The 23886-nt window shown below is 41.0% G+C and overlaps 1 protein-coding gene across 3 annotated transcripts; it reads left to right on the forward strand.

Annotated features, from left to right (window-relative positions):
* On the forward strand, positions 1-23345 carry INSIG2 (insulin induced gene 2). 3 transcript variants are annotated; one of them, XM_063116626.1, is made up of 6 exons: positions 1-191; positions 8584-8940; positions 14428-14552; positions 15498-15664; positions 18241-18340; positions 20143-23345. In XM_063116626.1, exons 2-6 carry the CDS (start codon positions 8673-8675, stop codon positions 20182-20184), a joined length of 702 nt encoding a protein of 233 aa, XP_062972696.1. In that variant the 5' UTR covers positions 1-191; positions 8584-8672; the 3' UTR covers positions 20185-23345. The 3 variants fall into 3 exon arrangements, with proteins under 3 accessions (XP_062972696.1, XP_062972698.1, XP_062972697.1); XM_063116628.1 differs by having other exon boundaries at positions 8653-8940; XM_063116627.1 differs by lacking the exon at positions 1-191 and adding an exon at positions 365-383.
* The last annotated feature ends 541 nt before the right edge of the window (positions 23346-23886 follow it).

Here is a 23886-nt window from a genome sequence, read left to right on the forward strand (position 1 = left end):
AAAGCTCCGGCTCCTCCTCAAAGCTGCCCCTCCGGACGCCCCGGCTTTCCCTGCAGCCTCCGCGGCTCGGCGGAAGCTGCTTTGGCCCGCGTCAGGTGTCCTCGTCGCCAAACCGAGCCCACTGCCGGCTTAGAGGATGCGCGGAAGGCGGAGACTGGCAGCCAGGGGAGGGAGAAGATGGCGGTGTCTGAGTGAGTAGAGAGCCGGGGAAGCTGGCGGCGCGGGCGGGATAGAGAAGCGAAAGAGGCGGGCGTGGGGCTTGGGAGTGGGGCTGGCCAAGTGCGTGCAGGGGCGGGGGGCGGGATGGAGTCGAGGCCCGGGTTTGGGTAGGGCGAGGCAGCCTCGGCGTCGCCGCTGGGTCGGATGCAGCAGCAGCAGCTGGGGTAAGGGCTACGGCTGTGGGGCTCCGTGACAGAGGGGACTGGCCTCCTTCCTTTTCCGGCTTATGGGGCAGGAGTCGAGCAACTCCTAAAGCGAAATTCAGGGGAGTAATTATCATGCCATTGTCTAGACTAGCACTTTTCCAAGTATGCCCCGGGCTTTCTAGCTGTGAGTCACGGCCGCTGCGGCGAAGCAGGAGACAGTATGACTACTTATTTTTTATATTAACATCCCGCCTTTACACCAAGGAGCTCAAAGTGGCATACAGGGTGCCCTGCACCTTTATCCTCATAACAACCCTGTGAGGTAGGTAGGCGGAGAGATAGTGACTAGCCCGAGGTCACCCAGTCAGCTTCGTGGCTGAACAGGGCTTTGAATCTGGGCCTGGTCCAACATTTTAACTACTACGCCACACTGAGCTGCATACCAGACCAACCCTCTTCCAGTAAGACTGTTGAGGCACCTTTAGTTTCACTATCAGTACTTATTAGATCTATTTTACACTGTACATGTTTCCAATGACTTATATGTATTCTCTCATATAGTCAGTATGGGTAATATCTGAAAAACTATAATTACAATTTTGAGAGAGTCAAGCTTGTTTAAAATTATATTTGCAGTCGGCATCCACTTATTGTCACCAATGGACTTATGAAATTGACAATTTTCCATAGAAAAACTCCAATTTGGAAAATTTTCCATGGAAAGTTTTCCACTCCACATCACTAGGTGGAAGCATATTTAAGGAATTCTGCTCAGACAGCCATTGGCCATATGAAAAGGGCTTAAAAACATAATGTACAGCAGATCTGTCAATAAGAACATAGGAAGAGCTATGCTGGAGCAGGCCAAGGGTCCATCTAATCCAGCATTCTGTTCACACAGACAGACTTGTTTTTTGTCATCTGGATTTTGTTAAAACTGTCACTATGTTTACAAATGTGTAATAAAGCATTCTGCATAGAAATAGGAAGGCATGGGGGCAAAACTAGGAAAATCCCAGAAAAAAATGGAAAAACATTTATTTTCCAGAAATCTCTGGGAAAAAGTTTTAATCCGCCCACCCATTTTTTTCTGTCTGCCCAGGGCTTCACATCTCTAATTCTGCATTCCAAATTGAGCATTTCTTTTAAGAATTCCTCCATTTTTCAAGGCCACGAGTTGTACAGTATTTTCACAATGCATCTTCACAATAGTTTTATTAATGCAGTAGATCTCTTCCTCACCTTACTTTGCCCATCTACTATAATATATGTGATACTAGTCCATTGTGCCTATGGATATTAATTTGCTAATGAACTTTTGGATCAGTGTCAATATATGTCTAATAAGCATGCTGTCACAGTGGCATATGAATTTTAATTACTTGGATTTCCTGGTTACCAGACGGTAACATGCAGCCAAGGGAATGGCTCACAAATGTTCATGTGCCACTCTGCTCCTGTGAAAAAGGTTAATGATGCATTTATATCGGGTTAGGCAAGCTTGACCAGCATGCAGTTTTTATGTTCTTTATGGATTTCTGTAGTCCTTTTCAGGAGATGAAGGCTTTATGGTGTTGTGTGTTTGAATTACTTAAGTTGGGGTAACCCTGCTTATATGCAAATACAAACGTACATTACAAATGTTTCTACACAAATGTTACTTTGCTGGTGACTTCCAGACAACCCTCAGAGAGAGCCCTCACAGGAATAGTTCTGTTGTATTGTGATACAATATCCCTTCCAGGATTTGTTGATTTATATGGGAACAGATGAAATATTTTTCCATAGCGCAAATGCTTTGTAGGTTATAGAGTATCCTTCCCCAACCTACTGCCCTCTAGATGTTTTGCGCTGTGACTCCTATTAGCCCAGCCAGCTTGGCCAGTGGTTAGGAATCCTGGGAGTTGTATTCCAAAACTTCTGGAGGGCACCAGGTTGGAGAATGAGCGCTATAGAGCAAAAGAACATCAGGGTCCCAGTCCATATGGTTGACTGCCCGATGCAATGGGCATCATTCTTCATATGCATTCAGAGGTAATCTCTATAAACTGGGGTTCCAGCTCTCATCATCCCCAGCCAGCGGCACAGGAGGATTCCTATAATTAGCAATGGCAGGGTGCATGGAGTATACCTAGCACAATGACAGGAAGCCAGACTAAAGGTTGAGATGCCTCCATTGGATGCCCAATGTTCTGTCCTTGGCACATGAGAGGATCCTGCAAACGTGAACAAAGGATCCTGCCCATTGTTTTTTTTTAAACTGTGGCATTTATATTCTACATAGAAATCACAAGATGTGGTGATGGCCACCAATTTGGATGGCTTTAAAAGGGGGTTGGATAAATTCTGTAGGAGAAGGGTATCAATGGCTGCTAGTCCTGATGGCTAAGTGCAACTTCCAGTATCAGAGGCAGTAAGCCTGTATACAGCAGTTGTTGGGGATCATGGGTGGAGGGTGTTGTTGCACCATGACCTGCTTGTGGTTCCCTGGTCGACAGCTGATTGGCCACTATGTGAACAGAGTGCTGGATTATATGGACCGTTGGTCTGATCTAGCATGGCTTTTCTTATGTTCTGTGCTGTTTGAAATTAACTGTTCATTGAACAAGAAGGCCTTATTCACACACATGAGGAAGTGGGGATGGTTTCAGTAACTACGGAGAGGGGATGGGTAATGGAACCTGGACAAGTGGGCCCGCCACACAACTGGGAACCATATGGCACGGTGTAGTTCTGCTACCTGTAGTTACCTGTAACTCCTCCGCATGGTTTAACCATGCATCCCAGCATCCTTCATGGCATGTCCAGGCTCCCAGCAGCCACACTGTTGTGAAAAAAAATGGCCATGCAGTTATAGAGAAAGTCTATGGATGGTTTTTTTGCCGGCAGAACAGAGCATTCTAACCACAGGAATCCCGTCAGATGACATGGGAACCACCCTAGAAGCCTGCTAACCAACTGCAAAAGTTGATAGTGGCCGTGGGTAGTTGAGCCACCATTGATTGTGTTTTTCAGCTGCCCACGGTGGCTTAGTGTTATGTCTGAACAGGCCCATAGTTGAGATACGAGGGTAGCAAGGCCTGAAATGTATCCTCTTCAGCAGTGTATTATAATGTAAGTTTATCATCACCAGGGTGGGGCAAAGCTTGAATAAACAGCGCATAACTTGGTTACCTAAGACACCCTGATTCCATTTTAAAAAGTTTACTGATCCTCATAGAATCATAGAATAATAGAGTTAGAAGGGGCCTATAAGTCCATCAAGTCCACCCCCCTGCTCAATGCAGGAATCCACCTTAAAGCGTACGTGACAGGTGGTTGTCTATGATTATAGAGATGGGGGAATGAAAACTAGCAAAGTCTGCTAAGACCTTGGCATGGTATAACGTTTGGGTTGATCAATGGATTCAAGTTATCAACTCCTGTCTCTTCTGGCGCACAGCTTTGGCATACATTTGTTTGCTGTCCTTGTTCTCTGCTGTCCTAGCCCTGCCTGCCAGTGAAGCAAACATGCAAATGTTGCAATTCATATGAATTACACAAAGAATGTAACCCTCCCTGCTGCACTCTCCTGGTTTAGAGGTACAGAATTACGTTGGGTAATTGCATTTAGCTGCTGCTGCTGCTTCTCCTTTTGTCTCATTATATATGGAAAGGGCAGAAACATGAAATGCAGCCTTGTTTATATCTGCTTTGGCCCTCAAAAGAAATGTAGTGTTGGTGAAAACGTGGCTTAGATTTCTGACGAGGAGTATTGAAATTGTTAGAATTTCTATATACTTGATTCTTGAGATTCTGTGATACATGACAGAATAGTTTGGATCCAGCCTACTCCTGATTTCCATGGTATTACCAAATCGATCCTAATTGTAGTGGGTTACAAACTGAGATAAATGTGAGTCACTTTCCTTTTTTCTTTCTAACAGAAGAGTAGAAGCTGAAATAAATACAGCTGCATCAGATTATTATCTCAGTGTGTCAGAGCTCACCTTTCAGGTAGGCTTGGATTAGCAGCCTATCTGCTGGTAATAAATGTTCCCGAAGAGAAACTTTAGAAGGCTATTGCCATTCCAGGTTTTTTCTCTTCCTCCTCACCCAAGTTAACTCGTCTTTTCATAAGTAGACAGTATACCCTCTAAGCAGGCTCAAGGCCAGTTTCTAGTTAGGAAGTGAAGGAATTGGGAATAACAATTTGGCAAGGCGTGTTCAGCAACCATATATAAATAAAGTATTAGGATCTTTAAAGCTAGACCAAAAATAATTTGAAATAAATACATGATTAATTTGCACTCATATCTAGAAGAGATACTTTTTATAAAGTGTTGTTTTCTCCCCCTTATCATTGGTGAGTGTGACTTTAAAAACTGGTTTTACATTTTAAAATGTTTTTGTGAAAGGTTTGTGATGTTAGTTGAGGTTTAAGATGTATTTCCTCAACATTCCTTCATACACTTATCACTATAGAAGGGTTAGGCGATCTGGTGTCCTCCAAATGTTTTGAGCTGCAGCACCCATCAGCTCTAGCCAGTGTGACCAATCATAAGAGATAATGGGAGTTGTAGTCCAAAACATCTAGAGATAGCTGCCCTTGGAATATAGCATGAAACTGGAAGCACAGAATATGCATAGGGGGGAAAACACTAAGTTATGCAGCTCCCCATACCCCCACCCCACCCCACCCCAAACTTTGAAAATCAAAAAGCTCTCTGTGCAATAGCATAATTCATGCCTCAAAGCTGCTACCCTCCATGGTAGAATAGAAAGGAAGTATTTCAGTATGTGTGTGCATGCGTACACATACTGTAGGGCTTAAAAGAGTATCAAAAGCACTTCCTAGAACTGACTTTTTGGATCAGACTAAAGATGTAGATATTTCCAACATCCTCTTTCCAACACTGGCTGTCCAGATGCCCTCAAGCGGGGCAGGAGAGGTAACAGCCACCACCACTGCCTCTCTTTTGTGCTCAGTATATGGTTCCAGCCCTTCAGAAAACAAAAGTTGTTGTGAATGTTCAGGTTTATTGTATACAGCTAAAATTTCTTGGCAGTTTTCACAGAGTTTCTAAGCTTAATTCTAACCACCTGCTTTCTTTGTTCTCAAAACCAGGAGAAGTCAGTTATGTGAGCCTCAGCCTGGCCACATAATATTGAAACTTGTATTTTGAAATCCTAAGCCTTCAAAAAGCATTGCTTCTTGCGTATCTTATTCCTCTTTTGTATTTTTCTTTCTTCAGTGCTTCCTTCTTCAAGTCTTTTCCCTCCATTCTCCCCATATTTCTTTCCTCAAGTCTTCCCAATCAATTGACTATAAATGCTCCAAAATGTCATTAGTAATATGTTCATAGTTGCAAGTGAAAGCTGGACTGCGAAAGAAGCCATTGAAAATGTTTTGACAATGGATGCATTCTTTCAGAACCTGCATGCTAGTCTGGCAACACCCATGTCACTCCGCCTATCAGCTCTCACATACATACCTGGTGCACAGAGATTCTAAAAAGATTCAGAGAAATTGTGCAGAGGCTTTCTGGGTTATGGATGGTGGTTGAAGATTATATGAAGCTGCTCTTAGCACAGGCAGATCTCATCTCTGAAGTACATAAATGCAGCCCGCAGAAGGCTGTAGCAGTTGCACTACTGACTGCAAGCTTGTTTGCTTTTTGCTGTGCTCATTTTGCAGTCCTGTTGATTGCGGAAGCGGCAGTGCTCAATAGCTGCAGACAGTTCAATGAGCATCTGCTGAGTAAGAGGAGGTGTAGGGGAAACAAGCAGTCTCTTGCTGCTACATCTCTTCCACTTGCTCATGAATAAGAACTATCAAAAGATGCAAACGATTGTCCGTCCGTCCCCCTTTAACGTTCCAGGTGACTAAGCTGTCAGTCAAAATACTTGTTATACACAATATGGCACTAAATCCATGTAAAACAAGGGTTTTGATTGGCAGGTTGGAAAAGAGGTGTCTGGGAAGGGAATTCTGCCATTCAGATCTAGATGGTGTGTAGGGAGAGCTGGAATTTTCTTGAGTACTTGGTATATCATATAGCCAAACTTGACCTATGGCTATCATGTGATTATTTGGATGGCTTTTTTAAAAAAAATCCCGGTATCCCCACCCTTGCAATTTATATAGGCTATGTTTGTAATTGGCCCAGACTGACCTTGCCATAGCAATTGCTTTTCTGGATAGGTTTTCCATAGTAGATCCTCATAACTTGCAGTTTTCTTCACAATTCAGCAGTCATGTATGCCTAGGTAACCACAGGCATATTGTGCTTCTTTGATATAAAGCCACAAATTGAGTTTTAAGATTGTACTACTGGCTTTTATAAGATTTTGTAGCATGTGGCCCCTGTTTACAATGGCCCCTGATTCTAGAACCTCACACAGTACCCATAGTTCAGAAATTTACGACAACCCAGAGTATGAGTTGAATTCTGGGTTGTTGAATTGTGGGTTTTTATTCCATATGAACCATGCAGTATGGTTTAACTATAGGTTGTTAACCACTAACAACCCTGAGTTCACAACTCCACAACAAACCATGGGTTGTCTTTCTGACCTGGTTTGTATGACATGGGCAGGTCATCATGTATTATTTAAACCATGATGAGCTGCAGTGTATGCCATTCGTGTCCAGCCACTATTTTCAATACACAACATCTGGTTGGAGGTTGCACTGTGTTGGGTGAACTTAAACATTGTTGGTTATTCGAGGGTTAAACTACCCTCATTAAACAACCTTTGCATAATGTTCACTTAGTGGTACAGTTATGTGAACGTTGTTTAACCCTTGAATCACCCATGATGGCTGGATTCACATGACACAGTGCAATCCCCTTTTGCCCCGATCAGGACTTCCATTTTTCAAAATGGCATCTACGCATCTGACATGAACTGACTATGTTGTTCGATTTGCTCCCCCTGCCCACCTACTGGGTTATTTGTGGTTAGCAACCTCTAGTTAAACCATAGTGCAGGATCTGCACGTAACAGCAATCCTCAGTTCAACAAAACCCCTCGATTCAACAACAGCCTATACTTTAGGTTGTCGTAACGTGAAACACACCATTGTCTCTAATTCCTTTTTAAAAATGTGTCATAACTTTGTGCGTGTGTGAAATTTATCATTTTACATAGTGCTCTAAGTGCTAAATACAGTTGTTCTTTTTATGCCTTACATCATTTTTTAAAAATGGTTGCTTTTGAGTTGGATGTTTTTGTTCCCTTGTAGGTGAGGGCTGCTTTTGTTAGACATTTTAAAACTGAACATGAATTCTTGAATGTATTTAGAGCTGTAGAATTTCCAGAATTATATTTTCGCTCTAACTCTGGAAAAAAATGGGAATTTGGGAGAAAATGGAATTCAATACAATATTTACTTCCTTATGAAACCTAATCTTCTTTTAGTACCTTAGAATGTTAAGGCTGCTATTCTATAGCCCCCCTGGGAGGGCAAAGCAGGGACCATGGGATATATCAGACATCCCTCTCTAGAAACGGCCCTTCATCAGAGGAGACTGACCTCAGATACTCCCTCCCAGCCCCTGCTGGAAGTTCTTTACCCCCCCCCCCCCCAATGTTGAAGCTCTAATAAGGCAGCTGGCTCATCTGGATGCTGGGAATAGGGCTAAAATGCTCATCCATGCCCCTTCCTCACATTAGTCCTACTCATGTGCAAGCCAATGCAGAACTAGAAATTTACTGTATTAAAATAAATGAAAATTGGGAATTCTTAGTGTCACAACTAAAGGCTTGTGTGTTGCACACAAGGAAATATAAAGTCACCATTGTCTTAAGTTGGTGCTACACGCATCCTTATATCTTTCTAAGATTATCTAAGGCAGGCGGAGGCAACCTAGTACCCTCCAGATGTTTTGAACTACAATTCCCATAAACTCCACCCAGCATCACCAATAGTCAGGGATTGTGGAAGTTGCAGTTGAAAACAACTGGTAGGTACCAGGTTGCCTACCCTAGCTCTATGAGTTGGTGAGTGAAACACGGATTACCAGGTTGTTAGCAGTATATTCCTAGTCAGCATCTTTAAAAACTGAAACGGGATGAATAGTAACAGAGGGCTGGATCCAGACTCAGTCATATTTAGACGAGACCCACTGTAATCAGTGTGACTTAAGCTAGTCATGAGAACCTCCATGCTGTTTTATTTTTAAGGAACATTTAAATATGTGTTATGTAATTATTACTTTCTTTTTTTGAATAGGATTTGGAGTACATCCTGAAATAAGAGGAATAGGATTGCTTCAACCTTCTTGCTCCTTCTCCTCCTTAGGCTCCAAATATCTGTGCTGAATGTTGCTGGAAGTACGTGAGGCCATGGCAGATGATGATGTGCAACCATCCATACCAAAAAAGTGTGGCCCATACATTTCTTCAGTTACCAGCCACGGCCTGAACTTGTTGCTCCGTGGGGTAGTCCTCTTTTTAATTGGAGTCTTCCTCGCATTAGTATTAAACTTGCTACAGATCCAGAGGAATGTCACCTTGTTTCCACCTGATGTGATTACAAGTATCTTCTCTTCAGCTTGGTGGGTGCCACTTGGCTGTGGAACAGCATCAGGTATGTCAGCAAACCTGGAGGATCATTAGGAAAAACGTTGTGGGCTCGATCAATCCACCAAGGACTTTAGGGCCTATGCACAGAGTCCCCATTCATCGTGTGTGTGTGTATGTGTGTGTGCGTGTATACCAGCAACGTATGTGGTGTGGCACATGCTCTATACCAGGTATTGTCACCCTGTCCTCTCTTTCTACTCAGCCAAGGAGCATGAGCTTGACTGAGAGACCAGGCTGGACACAAACATGGAAGGTGAACAGAGATCTCACATAACAGCCTGATGTGCTGAGAACTTGAACTGCACCTTGGAGGATGGATGGGGATTCCTCCACATGCACATGCTATACCCACAGTGGATTGGATTGGTAGTACTATTCCAGACCCACCCACCCCCCACCCCAATAACTACTGCTACTAGAGAACCCATGAAATCTTGATTGATATGATAGCACAGATTTTTTTCAGAGGAAGGGAAAAGATCTCCAGGCATATTCAGTTGTCACTATTAGTATGGAGCCAACTAGAAATGATGTTAATCACATGATTGGCCCTTGCCTGCTTATTTTTTCTTTACCAAATAGCAGCCACAAAGATTCCCAGTCCTAATGGGGATTGGGGGGAGAGAGCTTTAACACCTTGCTTCTGATCTAGATCCTGCGACTGTAATTCAGTAAAAAAAAAAAAAAAAAGCAAGCAAGGGCCAATCACAAGCTTGGCACATCTAATTTGGTCCTTAACATCTGTAGTTTTGTTGTATGTCAGTAATGAAAGTTCTTTCACTCTGGTTTTTAGATGCATAGTTTTAAAAGAAAGGTGTCCTATAAAAAGGTTAGATTATTGCCAGCCATGTTCATTGCTGGGCAAGCCTTGAACTCACCCACCCCCGCGCCCTAGGAAACAGCTGGATTGACTCTGCTCGATTGAGGAATCTTCATTAGTGAACTCAATTTACATACAATGCTCCAACTTCCATTTTAAATCTGATATGTAGTTAATATGGGTGCAAATCCCTAAATGGTGTGTTGCATTTCTTCTATGAGTGAAAATCATGGTATAATTAATCTCATCTTGTTTGAGGTAAATAGCTGTAAGTCGGTAAAGTAGCACAGGGGGAGGCAAACAACAGGCTTGCAGGATCTACTTGTTTTTTTACTAGAACCCCAAGGTCTACCAAATGGAGCCAGATGTAAAATAGTGTCTCAGGAGGGTAGGGAACATACTTTTAAAATTGAGGAACAAGGGTATTTCTGAGCACATGCTAAGCTCAGGGATTGGCTTTCAGTACCAGAACTGAGCTCACAGGCCAATTACATAAGAATCTAATCTTGTTTTTTCCACCAAGCTTTCTTCCATCTCAGTAGCCTAATTTAAGAGGTGAAGCGGGCCCTTTTTGTTGTGGCTGCTGCTGTTAAAAAAAATGGAAGTCAGAAATTGAAATCAAAGATCTACCAGTAGATCTCAATTTAATGTTAGTGATATATGGCAGAAATTTTAACGGAAAATTCTCCAGGCCTTAATTTTTCCATGGAAAAATGTTCCGTTTCATAAATTTATTAGTAACAATGAATGAATGCCATCTGCACATACAATATAAGGCAACCTTGGCAGTTTCAGAGTTGTATTTAATATTTTTCAGGTGGTTATCCGTAGGAAGTATGTGAGGGAAAACATATATGTCATTGAAATACCTATATGGAACTGATATTCACAGTGAAACTGAAGGTGTCCCAACAACCTCAGTGGGAGAGAGTTGAAGGTTCAGTTCACTCAACACTTTTCTCTACTCAGTGGGGAAAACTCCACTCAATGGTGGAGTTTGTAGGAGGCACTCACCACACAATATGTTTGTTTGTTTATTTATTACATTTATATACTGCCCCAGAGCTGAAGCTCTCTTAGCGGTTTACAAAAGTTAAAAACAGTAAACATTAAAAAGTATACAAAATTTAAAAACCATCAGAAACATAAAAACAACAGTATCCATTTAAAAATAACAGGTCTGGGGTCCGTTAGAAAACAAACATAGCGTTGTTAAATGCCTGAGAAAAGAGAAAAGTCTTGACTTTTCCAACTCCACCGTTGTGTAGGTGTGGCCTTCCATGGAGTGGAGTAAAATCAACGCAAGCATTTAACAGTTCCTCCGCTCTCTCTCCTCCCCCAATCCTCCCAATGGTATCCCATCAGCCATTGCTGAAAAAAACCCAACACCAATCCCAGCAGCTTTCCTATAGCAGTACTCTCTCCTTTCCCTGCTCTTGCCAGGGAACTGTATGGCCACTGGGAAACTCCACTCAAGTCTACAGGAAATTCCACGGAGCCCTCCAGACAACATGGAACACAATGATGGTGCAGGAACTCTCCTCTGCACAGTGTGGAGATTCAGGTTGGAGTGTTTTACCAAAAAAAACCTCCACCATGGGGTGCAGTTTTCCCTCCAGACAACATTTTTCTCTATGGTAGTGTAACAACTCTACAGTGGAGTTGTTACACCACTGTTGAGAAAAGTGTGCGAAATGAGCTGAACTCTGTTGAAGTAGATGAATGGTTGCAAGCAAATCATACACAGCTCTTTGGGTTGTTAAAATGAATTAGTATGTTAACAGTTTTCAGTAACCTTTGTTTTCTAAAATTTGAATAATTTAAGGGAGGTACATGCTTTTGACTGTACAATTTTTTTTACAAGTATTCCAATCAAAATGTATACATAATGTAACATTCAAATCATTTTAAATATGCCTTAATGTTTCCACCTCATTTATTTCAGGTCAAATGTTTGTGATAAAAATACATGGGGTCCTTTTTTAACTTTTGTTTACCAAATAAATTAAACATGTTAAATTCAATAACTCTCTAGGAAATCAAAACTTTCCAATGCAAATTACCCTAATTTGCATAGGAAATTTTTCCAGTTCAAAATTTTCTGGGAAACCCCATCGCTATCTAATATCTGCCCACTCTGAAGATAGGGTACAACCCTCTCCTCCCTTTGCACCCCCAACGAAAAAGAAGCAGCTTTAGCCAATATTTTAATTAATTTAATTGCTATATACAACCTTTTATCAGTAGGAATGAATGTCTTGGCAGTGGAGTCAGGGAATAGCACTGAGGGATAATTCTATTGAAAGTAAACCCGATAATAAGGCAATATTTTCTTTGTCAGGTTCTAGTACAGGTCAATAAGCCAATCTATTGTCTAGCAAACATCTTTTTTATTTTTTGCTATAGATAATCTTTAAGACTCGGTATCTTGCTTTATCTAATTCCTTCCCTTTATGTACCTTTTCATGGAGTTAATACTTCACAGATGTCACAGAGGACTTGGATTTGAAAGGAATTGCCTGCGTAACTTGTCTGAAGGTGTTAGTTTTTCTTTTCTCGTGGGGGTACACTTGGAATATTTTGGTCACAGCTATAGACACATTTCATCTCTAAACTGCCTGTCTATCATAATTCCCTTTTCCTGTAGCCAATCTTTCTTGAGTATACTACCCTGACTTTGCTTCAATTTTTGCTTCAATTTGCAGTTTTAGCAGTTCTTGTGGGTCTAGATTCACATGGTTTGATTGTTTCATGCATGCATCTCTCTCTCAACAAGCTATTAGTGCCAAACAAATGCCATTTCTGTCATGTATTATCTAAACAAAAACTATAAGGAAAGTACAGAGTATGCATACTTTGCTGTGCCCAATTGTAAGCAAATGCCAGCTGTATGACTTCTACGTTCTCGTAGAACATCACTTGACATGGTAGTAAGATTTACAACAGTGGTAATAGGAACCTGTGGCTATGGACACCCTTCCTAGCATTAGTTAATACTATTGTAATCCCCCCCCCAATAAAATGTATAATTAACTACAGTGTTGCTTGATTAGTTAATAGTACTAGTCTTATAACTGTGGTCAAATGATTGTCTATATGAGGCCGCTATGATAGCTGCATGTTCAGAGGTCAAGGAGAGGTAGAGAAAAGGGGAGATGCCCTGTAATGCAGGTTTTGGAGATGTTTGAACTGGAAGTTTCAGGGGGTGAAATCCAGTGCCATAAATTCTGGACCTCTTAAAATGTTTATTTTTAGTAAACAATATTTTAAAAAGTAGTATTAACATCTATAATAATTTGATGTGCTGTACAAATACTCGCTCCCCACAGCCAGAATTAGTTGAAATGAATATTTCATTAGGGGGGGAAATCAATTAAGCTCAATTAATGTGGTTTCAATTTTGTTTTCAAAGAAATTCAAACCTTTACTTAGTAATTATTTTTATTTGAATATTTGTAAATATTTTAAAACATGTCAGTTCAATAGCATACATTTCCCTTACAGTGCTTATATTTCAAGGGGGGAAATGAAAGCACTGAAAACAGTTAACGTACTAATTTTAGCATGCCTAAACTTTTGCCTGTTATTTTTTTAGATTCTTATTTAATTTATTATTCAAGTTTATATACCATTTTCCATAAAGGCATCAAAGTGGTGAGAATAAAATGCAGCATAAAATTACAGCTTTGAACTTTCCCTATATAATTGATTCTGTATTGGAAACCATTCATTACATTGGGCCTGTTCAGACATCACGCTAAGCCATGGTGAGGCCGCTAACTGTTTTGCAGCAAATGGTTAGTGAGTGTGTTTAAGCCATGGGTATATAAACACACTTCGGAATGGTTCACATGGCACACTAAGTCATTGTTCACACGGCACACTAAACCATAATGTTTAGCTCAAAATGCTTAAGCATCGTGGATTAGCTTGCCATCTGAACAGGGTCACAGCTAACTAATATTATGAATCTATGAATTTTTTGAAATGGACAACTTTCTGAAGAAAAATAGTACTGATGTACTTCAGTTCTTATAGGAGTATTTTCACATGGTATATAATTGCAGTGCACAGCTTAAGCTCCTTGCAGAAATAGTTCCCCTGTGGACTGAAAATTGACAGTATTGTAGGGCAACTCTTAGGAAATCCTATACATTTTCATGTGTATACATTTGCATTCCACCACTCCTTCGGGTTTCTCTTCCTGCAGAAAGGCCTGTTCATGTGCCTTTGAGTCCAGTGGAAGCAGTCACCATATGTCAATGGTGGCCAAAACGTGCCTGAAGGAAATTAAACAGCTGTAGAATAAGGATTAAGTCGTAAGGAAAGGGTAGGAATAAATGGACAATGGTAATAGTCAAAAAACAAGGTGGGGGGGCAGGGAGAGAGCGTCAAAAGATTACAGATAGGGGAATAAGTCCCATTAAAGTCAGCAGAATTTGCTTCTTTGTCAACTTGCATCAGATTGCACCATAAGAAAATTCTAAACTGGGAAGTTTAAATCCCTAGCAGACTAAAGAACTTCAGATTTCCCGAAATGATTTCTCCAAACCAGACAATAGCAAATAAAAAGAAAATCAATGTTCATTAAGTGCACCCCCGAAATCAATTTTGAATGACACATTTTGCAGATCTCTAATTGTATCTTTTGTTTGTTTGTTTGTTTTACAGCTGTGATTGGGTTATTGTACCCCTGCATGGATAGACATCTGGGAGAACCACATAAATTTAAGAGGGAATGGTCAAGTGTGATGCGATGTGTAGCGGTCTTTGTGGGTATAAATCATGCCAGTGCTGTATCCTTCTCTACAGTAATGAAGTTAAGGGTAGTATCTGAACTTCATATGATATCAAAAGTAAACAGCAGCTGCCCTACTCATTTTGTTGGTGTTGCACACATGGAGCATTTCCTGATGCGGCAGTAAATGTATTAATTGCTCTTCCATTGTTAACTCAGGGTGATCATATGAGCTGTGCTAAACCAGAGTAAAGGCCTACTAATCCAGCATTCCACAGCAGCCAGTCAGATGCCCATGGGAAGCTCAGAGTAGGATTATGAGCATACATAACACCCTCCTTCTTGCGTTCTCCAGCCACTGGTATATAGAGGCATGCTACCTCTGTTACTGGAGGTAATATATAGCCACCGTGGCTAGTAGCCATTGATAGCTTTATCCTCCATGAATTTTTCTAATCCCCATTTACAAATTGGCAGCCACCACTACATCTTGTAGCTATGTGTTGTGTGAAGAAGTGCTTACTTTTGTCTGTCCTGACAAATACGTAATAAACAATAAAAATGCAACACAGACTGGGACATGTTGGTCATAAATCAACACCCCAGCAATAAAATACTAAGAATTAAAATGCTTGTGAAACAAGAATTCATACTAATAGACTGTAAGCAGAAATAGTTGCTGTGATGTGGGTGTCCCTAGGGAAGCAATTTTACAAAATAAGCACCAACCTTGGATAATTCCATAGCCATTTTTTAAAAATAAATAAATAAATAATAATTATTATTAATAATAATAATACTGAAATGTTGCACTGCTGGTCTAGTCCTGAAAGTTCTGTGAATGGTTGATCAGGTGAGGACATCAGTTAACCTTGAATTATAGAGAGCTGAAGTGTCAGGAAAATCAGTGTTGGATAATGCTTGCTGGCTCACTCTTTTAGGTAAAACACCAAAACCAGTGTTTCACTGATCTTCTGAAACTGATCCTTAACAATACTCACAGAAAGTGGATTTTGCCAACAATATCCAGTTATCCCTCACACTTGCTGCGCTTTCAATTGGGCTATGGTGGACATTCGATAGATCTCGAAGTGGTTTTGGCCTGGGAATAGGAATTGCATTTCTAGCCACATTGGTGACTCAGCTTCTGGTCTACAATGGATTTTATCAGTAAGTGTGTTTTATGTAGAGTAAAATTACGTTTATTTAAATAAGGTATTAAAGGTGGTATCTGATATATAAAAATCTTTCGACCTCTTCTCAAGAATGGTGAAGCAAATATACATCTGATTGGGATGAATGTGAGTTAACTACGTGTAAGATTGCAACCCAGATGGGAGAAAGACATTGCATCTGTCGGTCTGTTGCCTTTGAGGCTGCATGCTTCTATGCTTACCTGCTATGTTTCAAATGGAAAGGAAAAAAGTGGAAGAGTAGTTCAAACACTATGGATAAAGCAGGGTTCCACGGTTTTGCCCCCAACTTTGTAGTTCGTGGGTCAGGATTGATCTTGCAATTGCCCTTTGAAGAAAGAAGCTTGGGAGGAAAGCTGTGCAGTTGTTTTGGAAGTTAAATTGCCAGCGAGCTCAAGAGTGCCTTGGCAGCATCAGTACAAAACAGTGAGCCCCCCCCACCTTAAGAACCTAAACCTTCCCATCTCCAACCTTGGAGCTAGGGAGGGAATCTTCCCTGACCTCACATGGGAGGGCAGGCTTCTAAGCGACCACACATTTTGGGCTGGTTTCCAAGGCTAGCTAAAAATGGTGGACTCCTGGACATAAGGTGTCTTGCACATCCCAACAGAACATCTGCCACTCATTCAGCTATGTTAGTTCTTCCCATCCCAGCCACTGCAGTACAAGTAGAAGCACTGCTTGTATACCATATGATGGATCTTCTGAAAAGCGGCAGTGTGCAATGAACTATGCTCCAATTTCCAGGAATGTGTTTCAGCTGCATTCGCACAAGTTGTTACTTTTATCAGTGTAGTTTTGAGTGAATTAATGGAATCAAGGTGCCGGAGACTTGTTACCACACGTCCTTTTTCACACATGTATATGAACTTGCATGTGTATGCATGTCACAACAAACAGAAGAATGATGTGCACACGGTTTGATGAAGGAGGGGGAAAGCTTCTTTAAGTGGGGGAAATTATTTCAGAATCAACTGTTTAGAGTAAATATTACGTGCTTTAATTGATCACAAATAACTTAACAGAAGAGAAGAACGTTAGTTTACAAACCCTTTAGCACATGAAACAGTACACTAGTTCTAATAGTCCTAACAAAGATGGAGGCAGGGGACTTGTATTTGCCAAATAAGGAGTGAGGAGCGAGCTATGAAAATAGCAAGGCAGGGTTTGGAAGGGAGCTCAGGTGTTGGTGACATGGATTGGGTTTGTACGACACAACAAGCCACCCTGGCAAATAAGCCATGCACTGTAGTTTGTCATCAGAATATTCCACAAAGTCTGACAGACAAATCAGGCTGACCATGGGATCTCCTCCTCCTCTTCCTCCTCTCTCGTTCCTCCTGCCAGCTCCTATAGGTATCCCAGGGGACTTGGCAGCAGAACCCATCTTGTCTGCCAGGGAAATGTGCCCCTGGTAACTGACATACAAGGTAACTGACAAGATGAGATTGTATATAGGCTGATTTGACAGCCTTTGATAGTTGACAGGTGTGGGAAAAGGGTCAAGATCAAGGTGATTCCCAGGGTTTGTAAGTATTGTCCTGATCCTTGGGTTCAAATCCCCCCTTGCACCAGTATCCAGCTAGTCTTTTTCACATAGATCTACAAGCCAAGGCCATTTTCTCACCCATTCGAACTAACAACAGCTATCTTTGACAGCTCTCAAAGGTTTTTGCCATTAGCGCGGAAGGGAGCAAAGAGGAAATGGCGTGTAGATCTCTTTGTTCAGAGGATGCAGTTTCTGTAAGGCACCTAGCTTTGGTGGAACACCTCAATGAGCACCGATAGGTGGCCTATATGGAACCTTGTTGGAGAGAGACGATGGATGCCTTACCAGAGGGTGACGCTCTAGCTGGGTACAAAGCAACATAGCCACAAAGTGATTCAAGTCCGAGAGAGAAGAACTTTAGCCTTGGAAATATGGTAAAGGGACCATAGCAGGAAGAGTGTTGATCTTGGAATGGTGTGATGGAGCAAGAACAAGCTCTGAGCGACCAAGCTCAAGGGCAGTTATAGCCTTCAAAACAAAGTGTACAGAGAGGTCATTGGCTTTGAGGCTGGGTGGGATAGAACAAAGGGATCGGTAGTTTGACTCTGGGGAATGAAAGGAAACCTCTGGCTACTTGATTAAATTCAAACTAGCTGCCTGGGCATCAGAAAAACCATGCCTCTGGCAGACAGGTAGAAGTATACAGAATAAGTGGTGTTACAGGAGGTGGTTTAACCAGCAAATCTATCTTGAGGTCGGAACACTTCAGGATTGCCCAAAGTAATGACTTGGCAGTCAGGTAGGCTTTTGTGTGTATCTGGAGTCCATGGGAATAAGTCCTTTTGATGTAGAGGACATCTGATTTAGCAGACTGCCTGACTTACTATGAAACTCTCTGGGTATTAAGATCTGCGGGAGAGGCCCTTTTGAGGGTGCCATTACCTACAGAGGCCTTTTTGTTGGTCATGCGCAAAAAGGCTTTCTCCTATGTTGCACTCAAAACTATGGAATGTTTCTTATGCATTGTGTCAAGCCTAATAAATAAGACTCTTATCTCTTCCTAGATACACATATCCTGACTTTCTTTACGTGCGTTCCTGGTTACCCTGTATATTTTTTGCTGGTGGAATAACTATGGGAAACATTGGCAGGCAGTTGGCAATGGTAAGGTAGTTTATAGTACTGTGTTTGTTGTGTACTTGTGAATAATTTAGCCTGTTCTTAGGTCCACAACACTTTCTTCATGGGCCATATTCAGATAATTGTATTGCTAGTCAGGAAGCTCAACTTATGATAGCATAAATGGTCTCCACTCCTGTCAAAAGTGTTCTCCAGTTACTTGATGTAATTCATCACTTCATGCAGTAAAAAGCTCAGTGCCTGAAGACAAACCAGCCGAATCTTGAATAACCTCTTGGCTTACTAAAAACTAAGCATGTTCAAAGCATTTCTCATGCATACATAATCCTTTAACAGGAGTGGGGAACCTCCGGCTCGTGTGACCTGCCCAACCAAGCCATGGCTTGGCCTTGCCTCCCTCCCCCATGCAGCAGTTAGGCTTCTTCAAAACAAAACAAAAACAAAAACTTGTTGTGCAGAGATGGGGAGATTTTGGGGGAGGGTCACAGCTGTGGAGCAATGGGTTAACCCTTTCCATTTGCTTTGACCTCTTCCTGTACATTGCAGTGACCTCCCCCTGTTTGGCAATTAGGGCTTCAAATGGGAGGCTTTTTCCCCATATATTTCCTGGGAGGCTACTTCAGTGAGGGCATGCTGGGGGCTGATTTGGGGGGATCTGTATGGCTCCAGTGGGAGGCTTCTTTTGGTAGCATAATTGCTGTATGGGGGAAGACTTAATTATCTTTCCATGTGTGGCGACCCTGCCATTTTTTCTTTAACCCTAATTACTTTTTGCTTTGGCACACATTGGGCCTCCAAAGGTTAGTCAGAAGAGAATGCAGCTATGGGTTGAAAAAGGTTTCCCACCATAATTTTATTTGTACTATTATGAACATCCCTTTCAGAAGTATGTAGTGTGATTTGCCTTTGTTCATGGGAACACATTGTAGGAGCTTTCTCTCCTATGCCACCCTCCTCTTTGCATAATGTTCCCGTGCCAAACCAGACTTATTTTTTTAACCCTTCCCTTCTGGCTGCATTTCTTTCTTTTTTTTGTTTACTTTGACAATTTGAGGAATTTGGTGTCTTAGATTGTCTGAGGTATAATAGCTATTCACTCCATATTCCTGTACAGCACAGGTGGGCAGATTTCAGGTTTGTGGGCGCTAGAGTGAGGTTCGCTAAGCACATGAACTTTCTGAACTAAGCCAGTCCAAACTGTGCTGTTAGATCATGCTCAGCAAAGGAGTGTACATTTAAAATTAAGTAACAGGATGCCTTTGAGCACATACTGTATCCTTTCATACACAAACATCTACTCCTTTAAGTCAGTTCATCTTTACCCCAAGGCCATGACCTGGGGTTCCTAAGCAGTCTCCCATCCAAGCACTGACCAGACCTGAACCTGCTTAGCTGTGGCACAGTGGCTGCAGTGTGTGCCATTACACCATGCTCTGGCATCTTCTTGTCTGCTCCTCCCGCCTCCTGCCAGCCCTTCACAACTTTCTTCTTTTCATCAGCTTAATTTTAGTAAGGGATGGGGCTTTTCTGATATTATTTTTAGACATCCAGGAATTAGAAACTCTTGCTGATCTACTGCAAATTTACTAGTAAATCTGCCTTCTGCCACTTCTGCTGTACAGATTACACATAGGTCGCCTACCAGTTCTAAAGTTCATAGAGGTATTGTTCATAGGAATAATGTGAAGAGCTGGCCTTTTGGAAAAAGGGAAGCTGAGCTGCTCAGCCCATCTATTTGCAATGCTTCACAATTTTACGGTTTTGTGTTCATGTTTGCATATCAATCTCAAAGACACTTATGCTTAATTTCTCTGTTTATTTTGTAGTATGAATGCAAAGTTATTGCAGAAAAGTCTCATCAAGACTGAAAAGAGCAAAGCCTACCTTTCTCACAGAAGGATAAATGACAGACGGGGAAGAGCGCACACCAAGGAGTACTTGATTATAAATTGCCAAACAGCCATCTCCCTTTCCTGTTTCTTCTTCTGCTCTCATCCCTATACCCATGGCCTGTTCAATCTGCAAAAGGCACACTGTTTACTGCAATCTGTGATTGCTTCATCTGTAGGTCACTTGAAAATCTTGGCATCTTAGGATGCGATCAGTGTGAAAGTGCATTAAAATGCAATGTGCTGGACAGGATGCTGGCTTATGGATAGGAGCCTTTACTTTCTGAACTAAGCTAGGGTTGCCCTATGCCACCCTCCTCTTTGCATAATGTTCCCGTGCCAAACCAGACTTTTTTTTTTAACCCTTCCCTTCTGGCTGCATTTCTTTTTTTTTGTTTACTTTGACAATTTGAGGAATTTGGTGTTCTTAGATTGTCACCACGTTATTAGTTTTCTGGCCAGAGTGATGTAGAAGTGGCCTGAAATTAAATTAAATGAAAAATATAATCCCATGCTGCGACTACAGTAGGTAAACAATAAATAAATCCACAGGTCAGTTGCACATTAGGTACAGCCAGCTTGAACTGTCATGGCACACTTGCATCGTGGGTTGATTGCACATTGGATGTAAAACCAACTTGCAATGTCTTTGCCTGCAGTGTGTTAAGGGTGGTGCGCCTCTGTAAATAGGTACATCCTGTTGTAGGACTCTATTCTACACCAGCCTCAATAGAGCTGTGATTGCAAATATGACCTGAATGAAGTGCTAAGTCATTTGTGGATGATATAGCCTCATTCTGAAAATAGGAAATCCAAACTTCTTTAAGTTTGTTGAAATAAGCCTCAATCTATTTGTATCAAGTTTCACTCTTAATCCATACACATAAGCTTGGGTATTTGCATGCATTCTGATGACAGAAGGCACAATCTGTTGTGATGTTCTCCTATATAGGCCCCATGGAAACGAATAAATGGGAGTGTTCTTGTAGAATTGCCATATGAATAAGAGAGGATCTCAGTGGATTATGCGTGGTCAAACAGACTAAGACCAGATTATGATGTGGCCTCAACACACTATTATATAGCTGACTCTTGAGACTGGGGGATCATTGGGTTGAGGTGAGAGGGAATAGCTTCCTGGTGATGAAGCCCAGGAATTGCTGATATAAATAGAAGCATAAGTTGAATCTATTCTAAAATTGGCCAATTTCATTGCATCTATCGTGTTCATTTAGCCCAAGTAAGCTACTGCTTTTCTTTTAAAAACATAATTCCTTTTTATAAAAGATTCTGTGAGATGTTTTAGAAAATATGCTACATTCAGTTGAAGAGGCTGAAGTTGGTCCAAAGAACAAATATGTTTAGATAAACTGTTTTATTTTTCTTTAGTAATGTATATGTTGTGTTCATTTAAAAGTGGAACAGGCAAGCTAAACAGCATTTTTGAGGCTTGCACACTAATACATGAAGAATATGCAATGAAAGATTTCAACAAAAAAGCTTTTAGAAGGAAAATGTGCAATCAGTAAGGCTTAAAAAAGCAAATAATATGCAAAATGCCAGTAGCTCCAACTTTCCACTACCTGTTGAAACAGTGTACCATTGCACTGCAATGTTTCGAACCTGGTTGTAATGTTATTAGACTGAATATTAGAAATCACTTAAGTATTAGTGGGTCTCCTGATATGTCCCTCCCCTCAGTGAAATGCATAGCACAATGTATATGTAGATGGTTTAATTTTAAAACATCTCCTTTAATAGAGTGAATGTCATCTAATGTCACTCCATAAAGCATATGGAGATGCTTTAAAATTAAACAGAACTAAGTATTCTGGTTCTGATTCAGCATAGCTCATAACTATATCTCTGATTCTGCTGATTCATATTTATGAGTCAACCTAATTGTTTAAAGTATTTGTCTGAGCTTATTCAAATTGTAGCTTGAGAATATTTTGGAGGCTTGGATCTGGCAATTTGGCCCTCACACAAGAATTTAGGGATTAAATCAGAGCACTACTGTGAAAAGGACAAATAAAGGTGTATGTGTGTAAAGGTAAAAGAGCTGCACTGGAGATTGCTAACTTACCATTTTCAGGGCATTGATTGTGTCCTCCACGGCCTTCTCATTTGATGGGTAGGGCTTGAAATGAATCATCAAAGAGCTAGTGTGTGAAGTTATAAAAGATACCATCTTCAGCTTTGTGTTTCTAGCGTAGGCAACTCTTGTGGTAGCAAGCTGCTTTAGAGTGAATCAGGCTTCTGATTTGCTCCAGAGTTTACTGGATCTAGTTGGCATGCAATGTGAATGGAATCATGAAGTCAAGAGGGCCGTTGGCAGCTCAGCTTATAGTGTGGCATATCTTAGCTGTGATGATGGCTGCCCATGGTTTTGGTAATTGAAAGTTATGAATACCACTGTATTCTGTAACAGACTCAGTAAACTTTGGGGGACTTGACTGATTGCCATTTCAAGACTGACTTGCTTTTGTATCGCATGGTCTTTGCACCCAATTGTAAAGAAGGGCTTCGTTGATCTTGCTGAAGGAGTCCAAGACAGTTTAAATGTCATGCTAAATCTTAAACACATGAAGACATAGCTCTCAACCTTTGCATATTAACTTGAAGATGGAGATTGACACCTTTGTATATTAATCTACTCACCGGGCATCATTGTGAGCTGTGTTTTGCTGTGCATCAGTGGTAACACATGGTCGTTTTAAAAATGCCACTTAGAATATTCTGTATGACTCTTCAATTTTTAAGTCAATGATGCAAAGTCTATCTATCATTCCAAAGTCATTTTGGTTATCTACTGTTTTCTGTTAAGTTGTTTTTATTTAAGAAAACTTGCGTTGATTTTATGTATCTACCAGCCAGTACTGGAAGCTTGAGAGGAGAGCTTTGTAATGGGAATGCCTTAATTACAGTGGTGGGAAGAGGCAGCTACTGTATAATGTGTAATTATAATATTAGACTGTCTTCAAAATGTTCTATAGAGGATGAATAAGGTATATTTTAGATAAAACTTTATAAGCACTATAAACTCTTCACTAGTTGTGAATTGTAAAGGTTGATGATGTTTACTTCTTCAAATTGCTGTTAAAAGCAAAATATGTATTAAATATAATTATAACATTGAACTGGTTTCTCTTTCATTTTCCAAGGAGCAATATTTCATAATTATATCATAGTGATCCTATTTCAAAGATCAAATTAGAATGTTGGCTGTTGAGCCACATAATGGCCATGGAACACCTGTAAAAATGTTATAAGAAAACAAACCTATTATTACTCATAAATCAGCAATTGCAGTGAGTCAAAATGATTTTGGCAGGACTGAGCTCTTAAGATCTGAATCTTCCATCTACAGATAGGGTAGAGGGCTGGAGAGAGTAAAACCAAAATAAAAACTTGAAAAGGGATATTTTTATTCTTCCCTTCTGAAAGCAGCAGGGGCTGTGATTCAGTTAACTGAATCACTACTTCCTCATGGCATTGGTGCCACTACTCATCCGTGTAGCTCCTACACACCACTTCACTAACTCGGGAAAATGTTATGCTGCTTAAAATATTGATGGCAGTTATAGCCTTATACCTCATTCTCCATATGGAAGTGCCATGATGCCACGTTGGTTGCATGCACCAGTCCTGTTAGCTTAAAGCTCCATGTTATCTACATGT

Source organism: Elgaria multicarinata, chromosome 2 (assembly GCF_023053635.1).
Source record: "Elgaria multicarinata webbii isolate HBS135686 ecotype San Diego chromosome 2, rElgMul1.1.pri, whole genome shotgun sequence".
Classification (NCBI taxonomy): domain Eukaryota; kingdom Metazoa; phylum Chordata; class Lepidosauria; order Squamata; family Anguidae; genus Elgaria; species Elgaria multicarinata.

Bases quoted from the DNA above. Each gene is read 5' to 3' on its own strand.
- INSIG2 (XM_063116626.1), top strand. From the start codon at position 8,673: ATGTTGCTGGAAGTACGTGAGGCCATGGCAGATGATGATGTGCAACCA. The intron at 14,553-15,497 runs GTATCCTTCTCT...CAATACTCACAG, and splicing joins GTATAAATCATGCCAGTGCT to AAAGTGGATTTTGCCAACAA. The intron at 18,341-20,142 runs GTAAGGTAGTTT...TTTATTTTGTAG, and splicing joins TTGGCAGGCAGTTGGCAATG to TATGAATGCAAAGTTATTGC.